At 40.5% G+C, this 12,352-nt stretch overlaps 1 protein-coding gene across 1 annotated transcript in view; it reads left to right on the top strand.

Moving 5' to 3' along the window:
- The window catches only part of LOC124798734 (Down syndrome cell adhesion molecule-like protein Dscam2), a 444,553-nt gene that overhangs the window by 385,487 nt on the left and 46,714 nt on the right, over nt 1–12,352 (top strand). The window contains exons 26-28 of the mRNA XM_047262262.1: nt 2,665–2,763; nt 2,936–3,121; nt 3,256–3,552. Coding sequence (XP_047118218.1) covers nt 2,665–2,763; nt 2,936–3,121; nt 3,256–3,552 — 582 coding nt within the window. The remainder of the gene's footprint in view (nt 1–2,664; nt 2,764–2,935; nt 3,122–3,255; nt 3,553–12,352) is intronic.

A 12,352-nucleotide genomic window follows, 5' to 3' on the forward strand; every position in this document is an offset into this window, starting at 1 on the left:
TTAATATTTCAACAGGAAGTCAGAGAATACCACTCATGCCTTAGGTCTTACAACTTGCCAACTGCTGCTACATCACCGTATGAGGAGCAATCTATATTTGTGTGTGTTGGACGGGGGGGGGGGGGGGGAGTTTGAGTGCAAGCACACACATGCATTTACCTATGTTTTTGTAGGTTTGGATAGTCAGAATGGTGAAGGAATGGGGGAGATATATGGAGTTTTATGTGTTAATACATCATTTCTAGGAAAGAAACATATATCTGTAACTGATTTATTACAATTTATTTAAATTTCAGTATAGCTCTGAGTTTGCAACTCCAGTTAATAATATTAAAATTTTTTTGGAAAATCCAGGATGTAATCTAACAATATTATAAAAACGAAAGTTGCTACTCACCATATAGCGGAGATGCTGAGTCGCATATAGGCACAAGTCAAAAATAGATTACACACACACACACACACACACACACACACACACACACACACACACATTCACACAAATGCAACTCATATACACATTACTACAGTCTCAGACAACTGATGCCACACTGCGAGCAGCAGCACCAGTGCATGGGGGTGGCAACGGGTGGGAGTAATGAGGAGGCTGGGGCGGGAAGGGAGAGGGATAGTAGGGTAAGGGTGGCGGACAGTGAAGTGCTGCTGGGGAGTGAGAACGGATGAGATGGAGAGAGAGTAGGGCAGCTATGTGCAGTTTGGAGGTTAGATGGAGAGCAGGGTAGAGGTGGGGTGGGAGGGGGGTGTAGCAGAAAAAGAGAGAAGTAAAATGACTGGATGGGACAGTGGAATGAGGGCTGTGTAGTGCTGGAATGGGAACAGGGAAGGGGCTGGATAGGTGAGGACAATGACTAACAAGGGTTGAGGCCAGGAGGATTACGGGAATGTAGGATATATTGTGTAGAAAGTTTCCCCCTGTGCAGTTGAGAAAAGCTGGTGTTTGTGGGAATTATCCATGTGGCACAGGCTGTGGAGCAGTCATTGAAATGAAGGATGTCGTGTTTGGCAGCGTATTCAGCAGCAGGATGGTCCACTTGTTTATTGGCCTCAGTTTGTCGGGTTATTCATGTGGACAGACAGCTTGTTGGCTGTCATGCCCACATAGAGTGCAGCGCAGTGGTTGCAGCTTAGCTTGTAGATCACATGGCTGGTTTCACAGGTAGCCCTGCCGTTGGTGTGATAGCTGATGTTTGTGACTGGACTGGAGTAGGTAGTGGTGAGAGAATGTATGAGACAGGTCTAGCATCTAGGTCTATTACAGGGGTATGAGCCATGAGGTAAGGGATTGGGAGCCGGGGTTGTGTAGGGATGGATGAGTATATTGTGTAGGTTCGGTGAATGGCAGAATACTACTACGTGAGGGGTTGGAAGGCTAGTGGGCAGGACATTTCTCATTTCAGGGCACGACAAGAGGTAGTTGAAACCCTGGTGGAGAATGAAATTTAGTTGCTCGAGTCCTGGGTGGTACTCAGTTACGAGGGGAATGCTCTTCTGTGGATGGTGGGACTTAGGGAGGTGGTGGGAAACTTAAAGATGAGGCATGGGAGATTTGTTTTTGTACAAGGATGAGAGGATAATTACGGTCTGTGAAGGCTTCAGTGGGACCCTTGGTATATTTTGAGAGGGACTGCTCATCACTGCAGATGCGACGACTGTGGGTGGCTAGGCTGTATGGAAGGGACGTCTTGGTATGGAACGGGTGGCAGCTGTTGAACTGGAGGTATTGCTGATGGTTAGGTTAGGTTTGATATGGACAGAGGTACTTTGAAGTGGAGGTCACATCTAGGAAGGGGCTTGTTGGGTTGAATATGACCAGGTGAAGCAAATGGGGAAGAAGTTGTTGAGGTTCTGGGGAATGTTGATAGGGTGTCCTCACCCTCAATCCAGATTGGGGTATGGCTGTGGGCCCTCTCCCCTGCCCTCCATCTAATCTCTGGATTGCACATAGCTAACCTAATGTCTCTCCAGCTCATCGCTACTCACTCCCCAGCAGCATTTCACTGTCCAATGCTCCTACCCTACTATCCCTCCTCCTTACCCCCCACCCAGTCACCACTCCAATTATGCACTGGTGCTGCTGCTCACAGTGTGGCTTCAGTTGCCTGATACTGCAGTCATGTATATGTATGTGTGTGTGTGATCTATTTTTGATGAAGGCCTTTCTTGCTGAAATCTTTATTTGTGACAGTCTTTCTGTTGTGCCTATCTGTGACTCAGCATCTCCGCTATATGGCAAGTAGCAACTTTCCTTTCCAAAATTTTACTAGAATACTAGCAATGAAGTGTCTGATTCTTAAACATGAATTTTTCTATGAAGAATTAATGGAAAAACCATGAACATAAAATATTTTTCATTTACTTAACAACATGCTGCTTCATGTGTTGTATCCTTCAGATATTTTATTTCAGAGATACAGATATTATTTGTACACAAGTGGAGTTTGTTATGGTAAATGGACTTCGTAAAATGCAGATTTTAAACTATATTCTTACTGCTGTCTTATTTTAGTGCCATGTTTTTCTAATTAGTGTGTACCAATGAAGTCACTTCATCCTTCATTTAACTAGATTTAAAACTAAGAATACCAGTAAACTACGATAATTTGTGTACACCAGCTATAGTGTGTAATGTTAAATTGGTTTCAGTTCCACCTGATCCTCCATCATTGTCAGTGATAGCATCTTATGCTGATAGCCTCCAGCTGCAATGGACTGATAACCACAATGGTGGAAGCCCAATATTAGGTTTGTCTCTGTTTTTCTAATAATTATTCTTAAAGGGCAATATTTTCTTGTACTGTGCAGTGAAGATATGCCCTCAGCACACTTTCCTCTACAGCATGCAAATTTTATATCTTGATGTCATATTTATATTATTTATTGGTCCAGTTATTTACAATGAGATATAAATTTACAGGCTATGTGATTAACTATAAAAGGGACCATGGTGACTGGGAGGAGTTGCATATTGAATCAAGAGCAAATTCCCACTTGCTACAAAATTTGTGGTGTGGTACACGATATCAGCTCTACATAACAGCCTACAACAAGATAGGTACAGGTCTTCCATGTGATATTGTGAATGCATACACAAAAGGAACAGGTACATAGCTTCTTATTTGTAATGTTAAATTTGTAAATGAGGTATATAACTTGCTAAGAGGAGGAAATAGGGAAGTTACAATGTTGTGTTTCTTGAAGAAGGATAGCCATGCATGTAAATGCATTTTCTTACAGTTCCAGTGAAACCTAAACAGAGCCAGTTGCTGACTGTGAATTCAACAGTTGTGACCATTTGGTTGGATTCCTGGGGTGATGGTGGCTGTGCAATACTCTATTTCATTATTGAATACCATGATACTGAACGGTCCCGAGACTGGACATTAGTGTCAAACAATGTGCTTCCAACAGAACGAGTTTACAGTGTTTTGGATCTTACACCTGCAACAAAGTATAGGCTTCGAGTTACAGCTCACAACAATGCAGGCTCAACAATAGCTTATTACAACTTCACTACACTTACTGTGGAAGGTGGTATGTATGATATAATTTTTATATACATGAAATGTGTAACACTATCTATAGTTTCACATTTTAAATGAGTATATTGTGAATGGTTCTCTCTGTTAAAATGAAAAATTAACGCCATTGACTAAAATCTGAAATAAAATAATAGTTGAATTTGCTTTATCCAGTTATTGAAATTTCTCATAACTACGGATGGGAAGGAGCAAACTGTTTTGCTTTGAAAAGACCTTTAATGACCATGACCGCATTCAGTATTATTTATTCTGATGACTGGTTTCAGCAAAAACATTTTGTTGTTTTATGTCCTGTTCCATTAGGACTGTACCACACCTGCCATGTTGACATTATAGTGGATGGGACATGGCACACTCCCACACATGTTTGTTAAAAATAAAACAGGTTTGTCACAAATAAAAATAATATAGTTAAAAAGCACCATGTATAACTAGGGATGGATGTGCACACATAATGTTCCACTAGTGCTTGGTAAATGCTGAATAGGCTATTTTACTATGTTAAAAATATGGTTTGGATTGCTGTTAATTGGAGTGATTATAACATTCAAACTGCATTTACACTGAATATTCTCACAAAATATCTCTTTTATTTTTATGTAATTAAAGCTTAAATATCAAGATTTGCTCATGCAATTGAAGATGCTCGTTATTGGCTAAGGCTCTGGTGACACCATAGACTTGCAGTAACATGAAGCTATACATGTGTCACAGGAGTGTTAGCCAAAGTTACTAGGATTCTACAAACTTTTTCTGCAAATAGTTGAGCTATTTAATGATGGAAAGTGCATTTACAACTTTTAAGTAACAATAGAAAGAAATTTTGTGAAGACTGATAGTGGAAACCTTAATAAAATTATGCTCCTCTCATTTAAAGCAGCAATATGTGCAAGGACGGACATTCTTATCCCTGCTCCATGCAACATCATTGAACTCACCCAGAACTAAAGAATTGTGGAACTTTTGCTAATGGGTCCATATCTTATATCTAGATTGTTGACTATTTCAATGGTGGGATGTATTGTATGCAGCTTCACATTAATCTTAGTCTGAGAAATACAAAATATTACCTTTTTTTGGAAAGCATTGTTTGTAGTGAAGGTATCACCATACTCCCCCACTACAACAAGGTGTAGGACGATGAGGTTTTGTATGCAAAGAGATATAAAGCATTTACAACATGCAGGTAACACAAACGTGGCATTTGTGAGTGTAAACTAACGTCATGTGTGAAGCAGACTTAACTTCATTTATTGCAACATGATAAAACTTCAAAAGCTTAAACAATAAGGATTCTAGCTGGACAGTACAAAAATAAAAATAAAATATTGTTTTGAATGTGACATGTGTGAACAGCTACTGCAAAAATTAAGTGCATGTAAACACCAAAGAAAACACAATAATACTCTGTAATCGGTGTGCTGAAGTTTAGTAATTGTGAATTGGTTTTCATATGAAAGGACTGTCAAAATGTTTTATAAATAAGTTAAAATATTGTTGTAGGCTAGATTTGAATCAGGAGCCTATGTATATCATCTTTCAATAGTACACAGTCCACAACTCTACCAACCAATCTACAAATGCTGTACAAGGAAGCGGGTAGAACAATAATTTTTACTAAGACTTTAATTTTTTCGACTGATGCAATCCTCCTTTGTAACAGCGAGAAAGTGTATATGACAGGTAAATTAATTTTAACTTTAGAGAGTTAAGAGAACTTTGGCATTGACACAGTAGCATTTTGCCAGTACAGTGCAAGCAATTTTTATGCACTTTCTCAAACTCTGGAACACTCAAAAACAATTTTTCAAGAGTTTTTATGGATGTATTTGTAGTATGATACTACACACCATTTGGAATCGCATTTTCTGAAACGTAAATTCCAAAACAAGACATCACTGTGAGTTAGCTTTATGATAGTAGTAGCAGCAAGCTGGCCGTTGACACCATAGGCATCATATGACTCTAGTGGAGCATTTTAGTGGGCTTTCAAATTATTTGGAATTCATTTCTGTTTTTATAAAAGAATACTGAAATTCAGGAAGGAAAAAGTATATTATGATCATAAAATGACATAATTAACTATTTAACAGTCAAATGCCCTACTGTGTAACAGTGCACATGTGTGCACTGTTATGCAGTTCATCATCTAACAAGCATCAGTGGAATTCTGTATGTGTGGTTATCCCTAGTTACAGAAAGTGTTTTTTAATTTTTTTTATATGTAACAAACCTGTGTGAAATGTACTTTGACTTATCCACTATAATATTGATATGGCAGGTGTGATACAGTCATATTGGAACAGGAAGTATAACAACAAACTTTATTTGAAGATCAGAAGATGACAGTCTTAACTGTTGTAACTGGTCATCAGGAATAAATAATATTGAATGCTACCTTTGCCACTAAAAGTTTCTTATCCAAGTATATTTTGGTAAGTATTAAAAATATAGAAGATAGCAGTTGTGAAATGCATATATTTGTCAATGCATTTAGTAATGACCCCAGTATTTAGAAGATGACAACTAAAACATAAAAATTGTATTGATTGATTGTTTTTGTTGTGGTCTTCAGTCCAGAGACTGGTTTGATGCAGCTCTCCTTGCTACTATATCCTGTGCAAGCTTCTTAATTTCCAAGTAACTATTGCACCCTGCATCCTTCTGAATCTGCTTAGTGTATTGATCTCTTGGTCTCCCTCTATGACTTTTACCCTCCACACTGCCCTCCAACACTAATTAGTTAGTTAGTTAGTTAGTTAGTTGGTGGTGCATCACAACATGTCCTACCAACCGATCCCTTCTTCTAGACAAGTTGTACCAGAAATTCCTCTTCTTCCCAATTCTATTCAGTATCTCCTCATTAGTTACATGATCTACTCATCTAATCTTCAACATTATCCTGTAGCACCACATTTCAAAAGCTTCTATTCTCTTCTTGTCTAAACTAATTTTCATCCATGTTTCACATACAAATACTTTCAGAAAAGACTTCTTGACAATTAAATCTATACTCAATGTTAACAAATTTCTCTTCTTCAGAAACGCTTTTCTTGCCATATTCAGTCTACATTTTATATCCTCCCTACTTTGACCATCATCAGTTATTTTTCTCCCCAAATAGCAAAACTCATCTATTACTTTAAGTGTCTCATTTCCTAATCTGATTCCCTCAGCATCACCTTATTTAGTTAGACTACACGTCATTATTGTCATTTTGCTTTTGTTGATGTTCATCTTATAGCCTCCTTACAAACCACTGTCCATTCTGTTCAACTGCTCTTCCAGGTTTGTATTGATCACATTGTTGAATAGATTTCCATTGCAACAAATCTTATGAATGTGTCTTGGTTTTTCTTCAGTCTTGCTTTCAATACCAAGCACAATGCCAGGATTGTCTCTCTGGTGTCATTACCTTTTGTAAGGCAAACAGGTCATCACCAAACAATTCCTCCATTTTCTTTTCCATTCTTCTGTATCAATACAAGAGAAGGAAAGTTGCTACTCACCATATAGCGGAGATGCTGAGCCGCGATAGGCACAATAAAAAGATTCACACAATCATAGCTTTTGGCCATTAAGGCCTTTGTCAGCAGTAGACACACATACACACACACACTCACGCAAACGCAACTTGCACACACATCTGCAGTCTCAGAGAGCTGAAACTAAACTGCAAGCAGCAGCACCAGTGCATGATGGGAGCGGCAACTGGGTGGGGGTAAGGAAGAGGCTGGGGTGGGGAGGGGGGAGGGATAGTAAGGTGGGAGTGGCAGACAGGGTCTCACTGAAGCCTTCACTGACCGTAATTATCCTCCCATCCTTGTACAAAAAGAAATCTCCTGTGCCTTATCTTTCCAGTCTCCTACCACCTCACAAAGTTCCACAGTTCGGCCACAGAGAAGCATTCCCCTTGTAATTCAGTACCATCTGGGACTGGAGCAACTGAATTACATTCTCTGCCAGGGTTTTAATTACCTCTCGTCATGCCCTGAAATGAGAAATGTCCTACCCACTATCCTTCCCACCCCTCCTACCGCGGTATTCCGCCGTCCCCCGAACCTACACAATATACTCATCCATCCTTACACAACCCCTACTCCCAATCCCTTACCTCATGGCTCATACCCCTGTAATAGACCTAGATGCGAGACCTGTCCCATACATCCTTCTACCACCACCTACTCCAGTCCGGTCACTAACATTATCTATCACATCAAAGGCAGGGCTACCTGTGAAACCAGTCATGTGATCTACAAGCTAAGCTGCAACCACTGTGCTGCATTCTATGTAAGCATGACAACCAATAAGCTGTCTGTCCGCATGAATGGCCACCGACAAACTGTGGCCAAAAAACAAGTGGACCACCCTGTAGCTGAACACGCTGCCAAACATGATACCCCTCATCTCAATGACTGCTTCACAGCCTGTGCCATATGGATCCTTCCCACCAACACCAGCTTTTCTGAATTGCGCAGGTTGGAACTTTCCCTGCAATACATCCTACGTTCACGTAACTCTCCTGGCCTCAACCTTCGTTAGTCACTGTCCTCACCCATCCACACCCCTCCCTGTTCCCATTCCAGCACTACACAGCCGTCATTTCACTGCCACACCCAGTCTTTTAATTTATTTTATTTTTATTTCTCTCCATTCCACTACTTACCCCTCCCCCCTCCACACCTTCTCTCCTACCCTCCGTCTAAACTGCAATGCTTCACTGTCCGCCACTCCCACCTTACTATCCCTCCCCCTCCCCGCCCCAGCCTCCTCCATACCCCCACCCAGTCGCCACTCCCATCATGCACCAGTGCTGCTGCTCACAGTGTAGTTTCAGCTCTCTGAGACTGCAGATGTGTGTGCAAGTTGCGCTTGCGTGCGTGTGTGTGTGTGTGTGTGTGTGTGTGTGTGTGTGTGTGTGTGTGTGTGTGTCTACTGCTGACAATGGCCGAAAACTATGATTGTGTGAATCTTTTTATTGTGCTTATCGCGGCTCAGCATCTCTGCTATATGGTCCTTCTCTCATATTGTTACATTCCATCCTGGATTTTCCATTCTTCTGTATATTACGAGGGCTATCCACGAAGTACATTACGTTTTCGTTTGTGTCCATTTGGGGCGGGGCTAGTGCGGCCATCTTGGTGTCATGGCATTCCGCCGCTCAGTCGGCATCCTGCCGTGCTAGTGAGAGGTTCGTGCTGTACTCCGTTCAGTTACTGTGACAGTTTGAAATGGCAGCGTTAATTGAAAATGCCGCGAAGTGTGAAGTGCATGCTGTAATAAGGTTTCTGACTGCAAAAAACTGTACACCGATAGAAATCTATTGGCAGCTTTGTGAAGTGTATGGGGACAACATAATCACTGAAGGTGGAGTGCATCAAGGGGTCATAAAATTTAAAAATGGCTGAACTAACATTCACGACGAAGAGCAAAGTGGAAGACCCAGCATAGTGACTGCCGAACTTGTCAAAAAAGTCAATGCCGCGGTCCTTGAAAACCTTAATTTCACAATAATGGAACTCTCTATGAGTTTTCCACAAATTTCACGAAGTTTGTTGCACGAAATCATTACCGAAAAGCTTGGTTACCACAAGTCTTGTGCAAGACGGATACCAAAAATCTTGACAGAGATTCACAAAAATCAGCGAATGGCTGCAGCGTTAACGTTTTTGGACGCTTACGAGAAAGATGGTGACTCATTACTCGATCACATCGTTACTGGTGACGAAACATGGGTTAAGCATGTGAACTGCAAGACAAAATTGCAGTCAATGCAGTGGGGGCACACAAATTCCCCCCAAAAACCCAAGAAATGCATGCAGACAATGTCAGCAAGGAAGGTGATGGCGGCTGTCTTTTGGGACAGAAAAGGTGTGATTTTTGTGGATTTCCTGGAAAGAGGCACTACAATAAACTCTCAAAGGTATTGCCAAACTCTGCACAACCTCAGAAGAGCAATACAAAACAAGCACAGGGGAAAGTTGGGCTCAAAGATCTTGCTGATTCACGACAACGCCCGGGCCCACATGGCAAATGCCACTTGTGAAGTTCTCGAATCTTTTAAGTGGGAGTTGTTCACTCATCTGCCGTAAAGGAATTTCCAAGCTTGTCCATGGCTACGATAAGTGCCTTAATTTAAATGGCAACTATGTAGAAAAGTTGTATTTAAGTGTGGCTTTCATCTGTATATAATAAAAAAATTTTCCAATACTTTATTTATTTTTAATTCCAAAACGTAATGTACTTTGTGGATAGCTCTCGTATTTGTGTCAGCAACTTCGATGCATGAGCTGTTCAGCTGATTGTGCGATAGTTCTCACACTTATCTGCTCTTCTCTCTTCAAAACTGAATGGGTGATATTTTTCTGAATTTCTGATATCAGCTGTCACATAAATTCCACACACCACCTTGAATAGTTAACTAGTTGTTTGGTTGACACCCCTCTCCCCCCATCCCCCCCCCACCCCCTCCCCCCTTCCCACACACATGCACACCACTCTTTCCCGCTAGTGAGTTCAGAAATTCCAATGGAATGTCAAGTTCTCTCCCTCATAGAGACCTTCAGTATACTCTTTCCACCTATCTACTCTTTCCTCTGCATTTAACAGTGGAATTCCCATTGCATTCGTAATGTTATCACCCATTCTTTTAATTCACCAAAATTCTTTCGGCTTTTCCATAAGCTGAGTCAGGCCTTCCAACAATCATTTCTTTTCTCATTTCTTCACATTTTTCCTGCAACCATTTCTGTTGGCTACTCCGCATTTCCTGTTTATTTTATTTGTATGTGATTTATATTTCTGTTATTCCCAGAACATTTATGTATTTCCTTCTTTCATCAGTCAGTTGAATTATTTCTTTTGTTACTCAAGGTGTCTTCAGAGTTATCTTCCTAGTACCTCTGTCTGACTGCCCAACATCTGTGATTGCCCTTTCTAGATACTCCTCATCAACTGGCCTGCCTACAGTGGTGTTCTCTATCACAGTATCCACATTCTTAACAAACTTTAAATATGTCTCATCATTCCTAAGTACTTTAGTATTGCAATTCCTTCCACACTAAATCTTCTGAACGATTCTCTTAAATTTCAGTCTGTTCTTCAATGTTACTAAAGTATCTATATGCACCTGGATATCCCTACAATTCCGTATCTGATTTAGGAATCTCTGACTGTGATGTAATTCATCTGGAATCTTCTTGAGTCTCTGGGTATTTTCCAATTATACCTTCTCCTCTTGTAATTCTGTAACAGAGCATTTGCTATTACCATCTGATATTTATTGCAGAACTCAATTATTCTTTCTCCTCCCTCATTCCTACTGCCAAGCCCATATTCTCCTGTAACCCTTTCTTCTATTCCTTCCCCTACAGCCGCATTCTAATCCCCTATGACTATTAGATTATCATCTCCCTTTACATACTGAATTACTCATTCAGTATCCTCATAAGCTTCTCTATCTCTTCATCTCCTTGCGAAGCCAACATGTATACTGGAACTATAGTTGTCGGCTTTCATGTGCTGTCAAATCTGCTGAGAATAACCCTATCACTGAACTGTTTGTAGTAACTCACTCTCTGCATTGCTTTCCTATTCATAATGAATCCTACTCCCATTGTACCATTTTCTGCTGCTGTTGGTATTGCCCCACATTCGTCTGACCAGAAATTCTTATCTTTTTTCCATTTATCATCACTGATCCGCACTATATCTAGACTGAGCCTTTGCATTTACATTTTTGGAGTTTCTAGCTTTTCTATTAGTTTCAAACTTCTGACATTCCATGTTCTGACTCATTATCCCTTAATTGGTTATTCCATCTTTTTCTCATGTTCACTTTCTCACTGACAGTCCCCTCCCAGAGATCTGAATGGGAGACAAATCCGGAATCTTTTGCTAATGGAGGGACCATCATGAACTTTTTCAGTTGCAGGCCACATGTTCATTGGCTACATGTTATGTGCCTTTAATGCAGTGGTTTCCATTGCTTTCTGCCTCCTCATGCCGCAATCATTGCAGATTCTTCTGTCACTTACGGGCAGTTTCTGACCTATCAGTTCCTCTGCCATCTTTCACAAGGCTGTTGGCAGAGTGGAGTGACTTCTTAATTCTTTGGTCACAACTGCTGACAGTTTTTATTCAAAATTTAAGCAGTGGCTGGGTTCTAATCTGGAAAGAAGGATGTTTTGGTTACTAGTCAGAGACACTCCCCTAGACCATGGACTCATAAGTGTTGCTATGTGAAGACAAAGTGAAAAGTTCTCAGCCTAACAGTACACACTTCCAATTATTAGTTAAAAATGATCATATTTTTACAAAGTTGCTGATGAGTCTTCGGGGCTGTATGGCTGTGGTCGAAGAAACTTTACAGTTCCTGACGTATCATCCAGAGCTGCGCTGGATATCTTTGGATGTGCTCCTGGCAATGCTGAATCTTGCCGACAGATAGTATTGCTAGGAGCACCTGCAAAGATGTCCACTGCAGCTCTGGGCAGAATTTCAGTAACTGGAAAGTTTCTTCAACTACAGCCATACAGCCAGAAGACTCATAAGCAACTATGACATCCAGACTTCATTGTATGATATTTTTACAAAGTTATCTTTTTATTCAGTTCACCATTTCATTATTTTTCCAGCCCTTAGATTCCATCCCTGAAGTGTAATTGTGAGAAGTTTGGAAAACATCCAACTAAACTGTAAAACTTTTTTATTTATATGTGAGAGTAGGTGGAAGTCAGAGTATAGGAAATCTGATGATTAGGGTGGATGGTTGAACAGTTCATATTTCATAT

The sequence above is a fragment of the Schistocerca piceifrons genome, chromosome 5 (assembly GCF_021461385.2).
Source record: "Schistocerca piceifrons isolate TAMUIC-IGC-003096 chromosome 5, iqSchPice1.1, whole genome shotgun sequence".
Classification (NCBI taxonomy): domain Eukaryota; kingdom Metazoa; phylum Arthropoda; class Insecta; order Orthoptera; family Acrididae; genus Schistocerca; species Schistocerca piceifrons.